The sequence below is a fragment of the Babylonia areolata genome, chromosome 31 (genome assembly GCF_041734735.1).
Source record: "Babylonia areolata isolate BAREFJ2019XMU chromosome 31, ASM4173473v1, whole genome shotgun sequence".
Classification (NCBI taxonomy): domain Eukaryota; kingdom Metazoa; phylum Mollusca; class Gastropoda; order Neogastropoda; family Buccinidae; genus Babylonia; species Babylonia areolata.
Window position 1 is genome coordinate 9,330,680 of NC_134906.1, and position 15,211 is coordinate 9,345,890.

The window sequence follows — 15,211 nt, forward strand, 5'->3', positions numbered from 1 at the left end:
CTGTCAGGAGGCTGAGAATGCTTTGTGAAGAACAGTTTTTATTACTTCCTATAAAATTATATATATTTCACTTGATTTATCCGGCCCAATGGTTGGTGTCGGGAAGGGGGTGGGTGGGGGAGCAGGAACACTTTTGTGTCAAGCCAAAATGATTGTGGGGGTGGAACTGTTACTTGTGGGTGGGGTGTGGATGGGGCTGAGATTTCCTTCCTTTCTCACCTTTGGTGGGTTGTTTTTTTTTTGTTTGTTTGTTTTTTTATGACTGCTTTTGTTTTGTTTTTTTCTTTATGTCCTCTCATGCCTCAGTCTGTTGGTACTTTTTTTTTTTTCAGCTTCTGAATGTATGTGGTGTATTTTACTTGGAAATATGATGCAAAAAGAAATATTAAAAAAGAAAAAAAAGTTCACCAACTTTATGATAGGGCTGTGCATCCTAGTGGTTTATTAGTGTGTTTCATGATGAGAGAGAGTTTTAGTGAATTTTTGTTGTTGTTTTTGTGCTACCACATCATCAGCACCGTTTCAGTGGCATTACTCCCACACCCCTCATTCTGAGCCCCCCTAATTTCACAGCCACATCGCAGTTTCGGTGCTGGCAATCCACTGGAAACTTTCAATGTTAGATCGCCAGTAGGCCACACACCAGAGGAGACCCTGCCCGGCTGCTGAGTCAGTTCAGTGGTGTTCAGTCGTGGTTGTTCTGCCTTTCCATACACAGGACACCAACTACTATACTAAAAAGCCCCCAACTGATGACAGTAATTGCTTAGTCACTGAGCCAGACCGAATGAGCATCCTCCCTTCAGAGTGGAGACCACCACCACCACCACCACCACCACCAATGACAGTCTCCCATGAATATGCCAGCACTGAAGTTTGAATGGCTGGTGAAATAAATGCCTCAGGAAAAGATTTTTTTTTTTTTTTTTTTTTTTTTTTTTTTTAATAAAGAGTAATAGATTTCAGCCATTTTTTCCAAGTGATTTGGATTAAAGCTCAAGGTTGTCTTGGGGGTCACAGGCACTCTTTTACCGTAATTATAGTGGTTCCAATGATATCTTTAATTCTAGGTGTTTCCATACTATCTTCAGCTGGTCACTGGAATGCTGCATGTTTTAATCAGATCTGCATGGCTACACACATGACATTCAAAGGCAGGTATTCCTACCTTCTCATAGTTGTCTTAGTTTTCCAGGCCAAGAGGTGAACTCATGTTCATAGCAGATGATCCTAGCATCAGTCCGAAACTCACACACAGGATTTTCTCTCTTTTTATTTGTTTTGTTTCAGAAATTTTGAAGAGCATCTCATGGACCTGCTCTATGAACTTGCAGTACATTCTTTCCATTTTCAAAGCTTCAGGGACACACATATTCATGCATTATCAAAAGCCCTGATCCTAGTTTAAAAGCTTGTCTTGTTAGTCATGAATCAGTTTTTTGTTGCCAGTGCTGATTTTATCTGGGTGAACAGAATGTTTATTTCAACACCATAGTGGTTTTTGTTGGGGGGGGGGGAAGGGGAGGTGGACATGACATACAGACATACAACCTGTCAAAATGTCATTTTCAAATGGTCTGATTAAAGAGTTAAAGTCATTGTATTATTGTTGGTTTGTTTGGATTTTTTTCTTGTACATTTACTTTTAAACAATCAATGAATTTGTGCCAGTGAATCCTGATGAAATTTGAGTTCATCATTGGGATGAATATTTACATTTCTCTTGTAAGACTTTAAAGATCGTTTGGTACATACTTCTCAATACATTTTAAAAGTAATTGCAGTACACATTTAGTCATGAACTTTTATACCTTTTATCTTTTCTTTTTAAGTGAAGTATTGGTGATTTTCTTCCCCATGACTGTATTGATTAGGATGTTTAGATTTATTAACAAAGCTTTTTTTTTTCTTCTTTTTTTTTTTCAAGTGCCGATTTCAAAAGTTGGCCAGGTTAGGTGTTTGAATCTGCAAGTCAAGTCCGATATTGTAAATCCAGAACATTGTTTCAGATGTTGCTTTTGTTTCATTGTTTTTAGAGGAGGTGTGCAAGAAGGATGGGGAATTTCAAGTTTATCATATATTAGATAAATTAATAAAAAGGTTATTGTACATCTTTTTTTTTATAACAAAAAATAACATGGACTAAAAATGACATTAAATATTCCTGTCAAAAGATGCTTTCCTTTTGATACATGTGCCAATAAATGTCTTTTAAAAAAAAAAACGAAGAAAAAAGTCTCACCAGAGGTGTTTTTTCTTGTCTTGATTAATATAAGGGGGTATAGGCAGCCCCGTCTCCAATGAGCCCAGCCTGCTTACGGGATAAAATATCTTACAGTGACATGACACATTCCAGAAAGAACAGCAGTACACAAGCACTTGCACTGGCAAACATGTGTGCACATTGTATCGTGTTGTGCTACACTGTCAGAACAGATTTCTGTGTGTGAATTTTGGGTTTCACTACAGTGGAACACAACTTTTTTTTTTTTGTTTCTGCCTGTAAGGATATTTTGTTATCCAATCAAAGTGGGTTGTTCTACAGAATTTTGTCAAGAACAACCTTTTTAATTACACATACTTAACCGTTTTTGCCAAGAACAACCTTTTTGTTGCAGTGGGTTCTTTAACATGTGCTAAGTGCATGCTTCACACAGAATCTGTTTATCGTCTTATCCCAATGATTTTTGTCTAGACCACCTCTCAAGGTCTAATGGAGGGGGAGAAAAAATTGGTGAGTGTGGGATTCTGGCTCAGATTTTCTGGTTTCCTAAGTGGACGCAATACCACTGGGGCAGAACAACGGCATGCAAAACATACAGTCACAAGGAAAGTATGAAAACATGCACACAAGTTGTCAGCATGCTCTCCATCTCTCTTGTTTTTGTCATTCTGTGTAGTGACTGTGAAGACTGTTCACTTTCTTGGCTTTTATTTTCTCCCAAGCTTAGTTTGTCATTAAAATTTTGTCTTTGCAAACAAATACACAAAAAATAAAAAACACAAAGATTTTTTAAATAGTCGTGTCCTTTAAAATGGAATATTTTTCCCCCGTTCAAGTTGTGTACTCGCCAGTAAGCCTATAAATAGTAAGAACAATGTTTCAGGGGTGAAAAAAATGTTTAACTTGATCGTGCCGTCCATACGTTAACTCATTCAGCTAGGGGGAATTTACAGCCTGAGCATGCTTCCATGCCATACTGATACAGAATAGCTAAGAAAATATACTGAAATTGACCAGTTTTTTCTCAAAATTGACATGTTGGGGCACAGACGGTGCAGTGTAGATGTTAGTTCCCTTTGTTTGCAGTTTATGCACATACGTAAGAACTTGTACACCATTTTTAAGCTATGAATTCTGACATGAGGGCAGTGTTCGGGCACAGGGCTCAATAAGTTAATGAAAGGCAATACATTCACGTGGAACTGTTCTGGAACATTCAACAGGAAGTAACTCTTTTCATAGCACATTGATTCAGCTTTCTAATTGTATTGCTGTTGCTTCCCTTTGACAGGGAAACATTTGCCTGGTTAAAGTGGAAATGACGGGCGCAACAGCAGAGTGGTTAAAGCGTTGGACTGTCAATCTGAGGGTCCCGGGTTCGAATCACGGTGACGGCACCTGGTGGGTAAAGGGTGGAGATTTTTATGATCTCCCAGGTCAACATATGTGCAGACCTGCTAGTGCCTGAACCCCCTTCGTGTGTATATGCAAGCAGAAGATCAAATACGCATGTTAAAGATCCTTTAATCCAAGTCAGCGTTCGGTGGGTTATGGAAACAAGAACATACCCAGCATGCACACCCCTGAAAACGGAGTATGGCTGCCTACATGGCAGGGTAAAAACGGTCATACACGTAAAGCCCACTCATGTGCATGCGAGTGAACGCAGAAGAAGAAGAAAAAAAGTGGAAATGATGAAGAGTTAAAAGTTCAGCATCAATCTTCCTATACAGAAATGCATCCTTGTGAGCTGCACTATTGCATCTGAAACATTTACACCGGGATTGAACTCTGAACTATGGAAATGAAAGTCCAAGGCTTCAACCATTTGGTCATTGTGCCCAACCAATCAGTGATCTGAAAAGCTGACTTGGCAGGGTGTATTTATTTAAGGAAAGCTTTGTTTTCTTCTTCTTAGTTGTATCCTTTTGCAATTTTAGTGTGGCAAAAGATAACAATGTGGTTGATGAGTAGTGTAGTTTTCTCTGGACATATACTTGGAAAGTGTACTTTTGTGCCTGGGGCAAGCAGGAGTTGTGAAAGATTTGGGGGGAGGAGAGCGGGGGGGTCATGTGGGGGGCAGGGGGGAAAGGATCCAGATTAAAAAAAAATCATCTTTCTTCTCCACGAATCATCTATATCCAGCGGTCCGTTTTATTGGCAGGGTTGGTTAGTTGGGTTTTTTTTTTTTAATGAATGAAGTCAAAGGTGACTCACTTTTGTAACTAGTGAGCATAGGATTTTACTCAGCTTCCAGTAGATTCTTTGATTCAGTTATTTGGCTGTTGTCAGTGTACCAGAATAGAATTAAGACTTATTACTTTTATATTTAACGTGATCCTATGGCTATACGCTTACTGGCTCTTTCATGCACACTACCTGCCAATCCAATCGTTGAATTTTCTAATAGGTATACTTTTATTTATATATATCCATTTTCAACTGGTTGTGTTAATCAGACAGGGCTGAGAATACAAGAGGTTCGGATCTCGTAGTTCATGCTGTTCTTCCATTTTGGTGTGTGTGTGTGTGTGTGTGTGTGCATCTTATGTAGTTCTTGTTTTATATATTGGGGCTTTTTAATAGTAACTGAAGCATGTTTAATTTCTCATTAAGCCTTTGATTGTTGAACCATGGAATAATGAGACCATTTGTGGCATGACTTTCAGAGTGCAGTCACTGTGCACTGCTGTAAGTGGTGTGTCACTGATTTTGCTGAACGAAGAAAATGCAGTCCCAGAAGGAAAGAAATCCTAAATAAAAGAATTGCGGCTGACATCCTGACCTATAAGCTCAATCTTTTAATTTATCTCAGTGAGGTGGACAGCCCCAGTTAAAGGGAGCAGCATACTTTTGAACAGCATTCAAGGGGTCAAGCATGCAGTAGGGCTTCCGATAGGTGTACCAGTCACCAATCATATTTTCTTTGCCTTTTTTATGTTTTGAATTGATTTGTAAGCCATTTCTGTCAGATCTGATGTGTGAGGAGAGAGAGAGGGGGGTGGGGGGGGGGTCTTTAATGATCAAAATACAGTTAATAACTGATGACACAATAAACCATTTATGAATATATATCTGTGTGCTCTGTTTTTAGTGAACCCAGTTAATCCATCTCTCTCCCTCTCTGTGCATACATGAAACAATAATACCACACACTGGTCACATTTCTTTTTATGAACGTGATTTGTTATTCTGGATTTGCAATGTGGAATGAGCAGGTGTGATAACATGAACACAACATGGGTCAAAGAGTTCAACTTTCAAAATTTCTGTGAAGAATCACCAAGTCCTTAAACATAGTTTTCTCCATATACATGCACACATAAAACAAGCATAAAATCACACACACACACACACACACACACTGCTAAATTTCACTTTCATACAAACGCAGAACTACACACTGACTTACAGATGCATAAACATGCACAGAAAAGCAAAATGGTCATATCACAGAAGATAATTGTGGTTATATTCAATGGCCTGTATGAGTGTGTGTGTGTGTGTTCACAGTACAAGGGAAGGAAAGAGACACAAACACCATCCTTTGTGTTCATGAGCAGTCAACAACTACCAAAAAAACAAAAAATCACTCTTTCTCCAGCTTCCATGCAACAGTTTACAACTGGTCTGGGAAGTTTTCAACAGACCCCACTTCCCAAAAAATAACTCATTCTTGAAACTCTTCCGTGTGAGAGTCTGGGATTTTTTTTTTTTTTTTTTTTTAATTTAAAAAACAATAATGAAAAAATCTTCTATGCGACAGTCTGGGAAATTTTAAACAGTAAATAAATAAAAACAAAAAATCTAATTATAACCTTTTCTTCGGTGGAAAAGGAATTTCTTCTGGTCAATGTTTACGGTCCCAATAAAGATGACCCAATGTTTTATCAAACTTTAATTGATAAAATCTTCTTCTGCATTTGTGGGCTGCAACTCCCATGTTCACTCGTATGTACACGAGTGGGCTTTTACGTGTATGACGGTTTTTACTCCACCATGTAGGCAGCCATACTCCGTTTTCGGGAGTGTGCATGCTGGGTATGTTCTTGTTTCCACAACCCACCGAACGCTGACATGGATTACAGGATCTTTAACGTGCGTATTTGATCTTCTGCTTGTGTATACACACGAAGGGGGTTCAGGCACTAGCAGGTCTGCACATATGTTGACCTGGGAGATCGGAAAAATCTCCACCCTTTACCCACCAGGCGCTGTTACCGAGATTCGAACCCGGGACCCTCAGATTGAAAGTCCAACACTTTAACCACTCGGCTATTGCGCCCGTCAATTGATACAATCAAGAACTATAAGAATTACAACATTATTGCAGTAGGTGACTGGAATGTTACCATGGATCCAAACGTTGACTGTGATAACTACTTACATGTTAACAATCCAAAAGCCAGAGAAAAAAATGAGAAAATGAGCATAGAACTTGATTTAAGTGATGTTTGGAGAGAAAATAATCCAGAACGTAGACGTATGGAGAAAACCTACACCGTTAAAACAAAGTAGATTCAATTACTTCCTGTTGTCAGACTATCTCTTCTAGTATTTTGAAAAAACAGACATCCTTCCAGGATATCATCCACTGATACAGACCATTCAACGGTCACACTGACTCTAAAATTTGGAGAAGACAAAAAAGCTAAAAAATTTTGGAAATTTAATTGTTCATTACTTCAGGACAAACAATACGCAGAAGAAATAAATGAAGAAATTTCAAAATGTCATTGCTGAATATGCTGCAGACTATTATGATAGAGCAACAACTGAAGAAATATCGAGATCAAAGAGAACTAAAAATTTCAGACAAAATCTTTTTTGACTTCATGCTTATGAAGATAAGGGCAAAAACAATCTCCTTTGCTACAATAAAGAAAAGGACAATAAGAGAGCGAGAAAATTAACTGATACAAAGTATAGAAACTTTGGAGAACATGGAGACCAAAAGTGAAAATGAAGTAAGCTTAAAGAACTAAATCTTCTTCTGCGTTCACTCGTATGCATACGAGTGGGCTTTTACGTGTATGACCGTTTTTACCCCGCCATGTAGGCAGCCATACTCCGTTTTTGGGGGTGTGCATGCTGGGTATGTTCTTGTTTCCATAACCCACTGAATGCTGACATGGATTACAGGATCTTTAACGTGCGTATTTGATCTTCTGCTTGCATATACACACGAAGGGGGTTCAGGCACTAGCAGGTCTGCACAGATGTTGACCTGGGAGATCAGAAAAATCTCCACCCTTTACCCACCAGGCGCCGTCACCATGATTCGAACCCGGGACCCTCAGATTGACAGTCCAACGCTTTAACCACACAGCTATTGCGCCCGTCAAACTAAATCTAGAATTGGAAACAATATGAGATAAGAGAATGGAAGGAGTACTCTTAAGATCCAAAGCAAGATGGATAGCAGAAGGTGAAAAAAATTTTTTAAATATTTTTGGAATCTAGAAAAACGGAATTATGTCAGTAAGAAAATGTCAAAACTCGAAACAAAAAATGGTAATATTGTTGAAGACCAGAAAAAGATAATTTAAGAACTTAAAGGCTTTTATGAAAATTTGTACAAAGAGAGAAACACGGAAGATTGTGAAATTGAGAAGCTTATTAAACATACCCCTAAATTATTGGCAGAAGAACAAAATTTATCAGAAGGAGAAATTACATTGGATGAAACAAGCCTAGTTTTGAAAAAGATGAAAAACAGAAAAAGTCCAGGGACAGACGGTTTCACTTCAGACTTCTTCAAATTCTTTTGGAAACAAGATTGGACCCTTCGTTGTGTGATCATTAAATGAAGCAGACACAGATGGTGAATTGTCTATCGCACAAAGAGAAGGCCTCATTCCAATGATTTTTTTTTTTTTTTACATTAATTATCGGACTAATTTTGTCACTTTTAATAGATGGATCTTTTCAAACAAGGAATACATTAAACAAACAGGAATGACGGGCGCAATAGCCGAGTGGTTAAAGCGTTGGACTGTCAATCTGAGGGTCCCGGGTTCGAATCACGGTGACGGCGCCTGGTGGGTGAAGGGTGGAGATTTTTACGATCTCCCAGGTCAACATATGTGCAGACCTGCTAGTGCCTGAACCCCCTTCGTGTGTATACGCAAGCAGAAGATCAAATGCGCACGTTAAAGATCCTGTAATCCATGTCAGCGTTCGGTGGGTTATGGAAACAAGAACATACCCAGCATGCATCCCCCCGAAAACGGAGTATGGCTGCCTACATGGCGGGGTAAAAACGGTCATACACGTAAAAGCCCACTCGTGTGCATACGAGTGAACGTGGGAGTTGCAGCCCACGAACGCAGAGAAGAAGAAGAAGACAAACAGGAATGAAACTAACCAATGATGGTAGTGGACTTACGGATATGCCAAATGCACGAACATCTATTCAAAATGCACAGAAGGGATCAAAACTGTTGTACGATGTATTGACCAAAAATGATGACAAACCAAAATGTTGTTTAAAATGGGCGAATAAATTAAATGTCGATGTTCAGTGGAAAAGGAAATTTTCTATCTAAAATTACGTTTAAATAACATGCTTACTGTGACCCAACTACTGCAGACTCCGGCAGGGGTCTGGCATTCCTGTCCTGTTACAAACTACTCTCCACCTATGCGGAGAAAATGGCCGATAACCTCCCGGAAGTAGGTAACCTCCCCTTTGTCCCGCTGGCTAGCGCCCTCTTTTTCCAGCAGCCATAAAAAAATCCACAGAATTAAAGATTTTAAAATAAAATGGCTGTAAATGAGAATCGTTCATAGTATTCTTGCAACTAATGTTGTCTTAAACGCTATGGGAGTATCTGATACAAATAACTGCATGCTGTGTAATGACACAAGAGACTCCAGAGAACATTGTTTTGTGGCATTGTAAACATATACAGTCCTTTCGGACCTCAGAAAAATTGTTTAATGAAAAATGTGAAAATGCCTATAACATTGAGATCTGTTGCAGGTTAGTACTGTTCAGCACTGCACAGCATTGAAAAACAGATAATATATTTGATTTCATTATAATGTTTGCCAAACTATAATTATGTCTACAAATGCAAAATTGAAAAATGCACACCAGGTCTGCATGCCTTTCTAAAACAGCTTTATGCGAGGTATAAAACTGAACGGCATAATGCATATGCAAAAAATGAAGTATCCAGATTTGATGTGCAATGGAACTTTTATAAGCCAATGTTTTCTTTTCCCCAGTAGCTAATACTTGTATTACTGTCAAATGTCCTCTTTATAACCACTTCTTCCCATGAGATCTTTGGTGTGATGATGCTTTTGTATGTGTGTGTGTGTTTTTGTTTTGTTTTGTTTTTGTTGGTTTTCTTTGTTGTTGTTCTTTTTTGTTTGTTTATTTGTTTGATAAACATCATAATCTGGTGACTGATGTGATTGATTCAGTGGTAAACTGTCGTTGCTGACTCAAACAAAACTCATCCATTGACTTATGCCCTATTTTATCCTATTTTACTTATTATTATTATTGTCTTTAGGTTATTACAATGGTATATGGTGTGAGATTGTTGTTGTTGTTGTTGCATATTTGTCTACATGTAAAAGAAAAAATTTTTAATGTTGATTTAAAAAAAAAAACAAAAAAAAAAATCACTCTCTGAATCTTCCATGCGACAGTTTACAACCGTCTGGGAAATTTTCAACAAAAAACAAAAACAAAATCACTCATTCTCCAACTCTTCTGTGCAACAGTCTGGGAAATTTTGAACAGTAAAGAAACAAACAAACAAAAAAAAAAAAAAAAAAAAAAAAAAAATCACTCTTTCTCTAACTCTTCCATGCGACAGTCTAAAACCATCTGGGAAATTTTCAGCTTCAGCAGTTTCCTCTTTTTCTCGCTGGCGATCTCGCCCAGCTGCTGCACCAGAAACCTCGCCCACAGCTTGTCCTCTGACCTCTGATGACCCCCCGTGCTTCTTTTCACCCGCTTCCTGGCCTCCTTCTCCCGCTGTCGGTTCTCCTGCTGGCGCATGTGTTCCACGAGGTAGGTGACGAGGCTGTGCATCGCCTCCCTTTCCCGACTCTCCACTCCCTCCTCCTCTTCAGCTTCCTGCTGGCACGTCCTCGAGAAGCTCATGTCTTCTGAGACGTCGTCGTCCTCCTCCTCAAGTTCGACATTGCTGCATGCTCGTTTTCGGCTTTGCTGGTTCGGTCGCCAACCCGACGCGTTGTTCTGCTGAGGAGGCGCTTTCTTGTTCATGCTCTGCACGCGTAGCAGCGGTAAGAACAGTTCCTGGTCCGCGCCCTGGGGTCTGGATGGTGCGTGGGGATCGAATCCGTGAGTGGGGTTGGGGGACAAGCGGACATTGCCTTGAGAAACCTGGTCGGGGTCGTGTTCTGGGGGTGAGAGGTGGAAGACAGGTCTCTCAACCCCTGCTGTGCGAGACCATTGTTCTGTGCGATCAGACCCCGCAGCATCAGTTTGTCGTCAGGGATGCTGTCGCAGGAGAGGTCGCAGGAAAGATTTTCACTGATGTCATTGTTGTTGTTATCGTCGTCGTCATCGTTGAGGTGGTGGTGGCCTGGAGGGCTGCTGTAGATGGTGAACTCCTGAACTCCCCTGTTGTGCTGCTGCTGCTCTTCCAGGCTCTGCGTGCTGGACGTGCTCTGTGTGGTGGGTGTGGCGTTTTGGCCATCCTGGAACCAAACAGAAAAGTGTATCAGTCAGTTAAACATGCACACACACACATGTATGCACGCACTCACACACACACATCCATGGAACACTCACACACACACACATGCACTCACTCACTCTCTCTCTCTCTCTCTCACTCACTCGCTGTAAAATCCACACAAAGCACAATCCAATTTATCATACTGGGTCTATGCACAAGTCAGGCATATGCTGTCTCCACCCCACCCTTTTTTGTTGTTGTTGTTGTTTGTGTTTTCTGTAATTGGTGCAGCATTTCTGGATCAGACCACACACACACACACACACACACACACACACACACACACATGGACTACACACGCACACACACACACACACACACACACACACATGGACCACACACGCACACACACACACACATGCTGTCAGTGTCACTACCATACACACAAGTGCACAGACATAATCCGCTCCTAAACACCCTCACTCTTCTCCCCATCACTCCCTCTGGCTAGAATCTGGTCTAAGATTTGATGTCAATTATTCTGTCTGGTTATTTTTAATAGGCGTGTGTGTGTGTGTGGGGGGGGGGGGGGGGGTGCATGTGCGTGCGTGCGTGCGTGCGTGCATGTGATTGTGAGGTTACAATGCTCTGGTACACGTGTGTAAGTGTGTAGGCATGTTAGTGTGTCCGAACAGAATTCGATGTTAGAAAATAAGAAATATTTTAATTTTTATGCAATTTTGTTTTTATTGCAGTTGATATTTAATGTCAGTGTGTGTGTGTGTGTCTGTAAGGGAGGGACATTTATATAATCTGTGTGTGTGTGTGTGTGCGTGTGTCTGTGGGTGTGGGGGTGTGTTCTATAAAATGCATTTTGTTTTAATTTAAGCCTTATTTATTTCATAGCTTTTATCATCTTTAGTGTGCTTTTGCATTCATATGAACACACTGGATGTTTTCCATTGTCAGATAGCGGTTGATATGTTTTTTAAGGTATGTTTACAGTCAACTATGATGTAAGGTTGCTTTGAGCAGCATTGGTACTGGATATCGCGCCATAGAAAAACTATGTATTAGTATTATTATTATTACTTCAAGTAAAAAGACCTAGTATAAAAATGATGATCACACACACACACACATGCACAAATGCACATATACACACACGAGCACACACAAACAACCCCCTTCCCCTCAACACCCTCTTCTCCCCACCACTCCCTCTGTCTAATATCGAGTGAAAAGGCATAGTATAGAAATGAAGATCTCACACACACACACACACACACACACACACACACACACACACACATGCACATGTACACACCCACACACACACAAACAACCTCCTCCCCCGAAATAAAAATGCACACTTAGGTCTGTGAGCATGCTGCCCGATTCAAACACAACAGTACACTACATGTATTGATTTCCAGCTTGGCAACTGATTTACATTCAAAGGAACTCTCCACACCAGTTTCAGTCCTTTCCACTCTGCTTCTCCACATCTTACTGGGCAAAGGTTTCAATTAGGAGTCGTTGGCTGGCATGCATGGACACACAGGCAGTGGCAGTATTCAAATATCTAACATGATTTTGCAAACTTTTTTTTTTTTTTTTAACTTTTTTTTAAATTCCATTTGGGTAGGTTGACATTTCACAACAACAGCATCTTAATGGACATTTATAAAGAAGAAAAAACAAAGAACAAAAAACAAACAAACAAACACCATAAATACTCTGATAGAAACAGCCAAGCAGCTGGATTATACACTGGTTGGTTATCATCATGGAGTATTATCATTCATTTCTTAAGATCTTACACAAGCTGTCAAGGAATACAAACTGTCAAGTATCTTTGAACACGTTCACAGAAAGTGAACACCTCAATCATTTCTTATGAATATCAATAAAAAGAAAATAAATATGGGTGGATTTTGCAAACTTCTTCCACAGACCTGGAAATCATCTGTACTCAAGAGTCAAGGCTGATCTACTGTCTACACACTGGTACAGAAACTCACCGTCCGCCATGTACAAACATTAAATCAAAATTGTAATGAACTAAAGCTTAGTAAGTAAAATATTCCACCACCAAGTTGCTATCTTCATCATCACTAGAGGTTGAACTACAACGCAAAATTCTTGAAAGTGTGCAAAAAGTTACAGAAAAAACTGTGCATTGTTAGAAAAATATATCAATATATCACTTATGTAGAACAAACTCTCCGCATCCAAGCCATCTTCCGCTCTTTACTCATCAGAACAGTTCCAGAAGAACCCTGATAACATTTATTATTATTCATCCTTATCATTACCTGTTTCCATTTCTTTTGGCATAGGACGCCCTTGAGAAAGGTCAGTCGCTGATAGTGCTCGTACTTTGGAATGTACGCTTCCTTCCCAGTTTGGTTCGACCTCATCACTAGGTTAAGCTCCTTGCCGAACGAAGTCCGGAAACTCTGCAGTTTGGTCTTAAGAACAGTAACTGCAAGGTCAAAACATAACTAACAGTGGGACTGTTGTTGCAGGGTGCTCCAACGTTCTCTAAGATCCCTTTACACCCCCCCGGCCCCCCACCCCCACCCCCAACCCCCCTCCCACCCCCACCCCCACCCCCCACCCACCACCCCCTCCCCTGCAGGCTAGAAGTGGAAGCGGTACAGAGAGGACAGCAAGATGATTCGGAGATGTGACTGATGACTGAAACTGATACGGACCTTGCAGAACTTTCAATAAAAATTAAAATCATACCTTTTTTTTTCTTCTTTTTTTTCTTTTCTTTTTTTTTCTTTTCTTTTTTTTTCTTTTTTTTTCTGAGATCTGACGGCTGAAACTGATAATTTTGGATGCTCACAGATTTTTCCACACCTGTCACACAGTCACTGATTTTTTGGATGCTCAGGTTTTTCCACACCTGTCACACGATCACTGATTTTTTATGTTGTTTTGGGTTTTTTTAATGACACAGATACCTGAAACCTCCCTGTCACCTCCCACCACCATCACTCACCCCCTCACCCCAAGCCCAGAACTTTCTATTCCAAACTCATCCAATCCCTCCAAATCGCTTTTAAAATTCAATGCAAAATAAAGATGCCAGACCAGTAAATCTAATCCGCAAAAAAAATGATTGCTCCACTCTTCAATACATGTACCATATTTCTAACCCGAATCATAAGATAAATCAATCAAAGATTAAAACAAAAACAAGACAAACACTAAGCTTTTTTTTTCTTTTTCTTTCAGATATATAATTTTTGGGGTTTTGTTTTGTTTTGTTTTTGTTTTTTTTGCATGGCATGTATATACTGTGCAGTCTTACTCTCACCAAGCCAGGACACAACCTTGTGTTGATGACTGACGAGAAAAACTTCAGATTTTCATACAGTTCCTATTTTGGGTCTGTACTTGTCCTTTGATCCGCTTCCACTTCTCTGTGCCTGCAACAGCTGGCTATGCTCTTTGCCAAACTGTGTGCGGTAATTTTTCAGTTTTGACTTGATAATGTGGACTGCAAGCAGGACACACGCTCACAAACACACACACACACACACACACACAAACACACACATAAACATAATGGGAACTAATTTTTTAACATGGATTAAATTCAAACAAAACAAAACAAAAAAGAAGCAGAAAATAGCTACCATCAGCAGGATACAAATGGGGAACTGTTTTAAAACATATATCAGATTTAAACAAACCAACAAGAAAAAAGAAACAATAACTTTTTTTTTTTCAACGTTGTTAGTGTTACATTGCATAAGGGATTTTGTAACATTAATTCAAAACAAAACATGAAAACTAACTACAGTTTATTCATTTCATCGCACAGTATTCAAATAGGACACAAAAGAGATTTTCTTAACGCTGAAATTTCTGAAATAAAAAAACCAAGAAACAGTAACCTACAATTAATTATTCATCATTTGAACAATATCCCAGTTGGGAATAGTTTCAAGTATAAAAATAGAATTTTTAAAAATCGCAATTTAATCGTTATTTATTCAATATCACATCAATATCCAGAGTAAAAATTATTTCAAACATAACCATAAAACAAAACTCTACAAGTGAAGATATGAGAGATTTGGACCCTTTTTGTGGACGGTCTGAATGTGTGCAACTTTCGATCTGTATCAGTGTATGTTTATAGGTACAGCTTGTTTATCGTCTTTTCTATAAGCCTGCGCGAACGATGAAGGCAACAATAAAGTAACGCTAAGTTAAAGGATGTTTTTACTTCATTCAAAACTGCACAAATCGACTGACAACTCCAAGTAGATGAGCAAACAAGTGAACTGCAGAACGATTA

At 39.5% G+C, this 15,211-nt stretch overlaps 1 protein-coding gene across 1 annotated transcript in view; it reads right to left on the minus strand.

Annotated features, from left to right (window-relative positions):
• Window positions 1–10,331: 10,331 nt before the first annotated feature.
• Window positions 10,332–15,211, minus strand: part of LOC143275776 (uncharacterized) — a 5,420-nt gene continuing 540 nt past the window's right edge. The window contains exons 2-3 of the mRNA XM_076580055.1: window positions 13,209–13,378; window positions 10,332–10,909 (exon numbers count right to left, since the gene is read on the minus strand). Coding sequence (XP_076436170.1) covers window positions 10,469–10,909; window positions 13,209–13,378 — 611 coding nt within the window. The 3' untranslated portion in view covers window positions 10,332–10,468. The remainder of the gene's footprint in view (window positions 10,910–13,208; window positions 13,379–15,211) is intronic.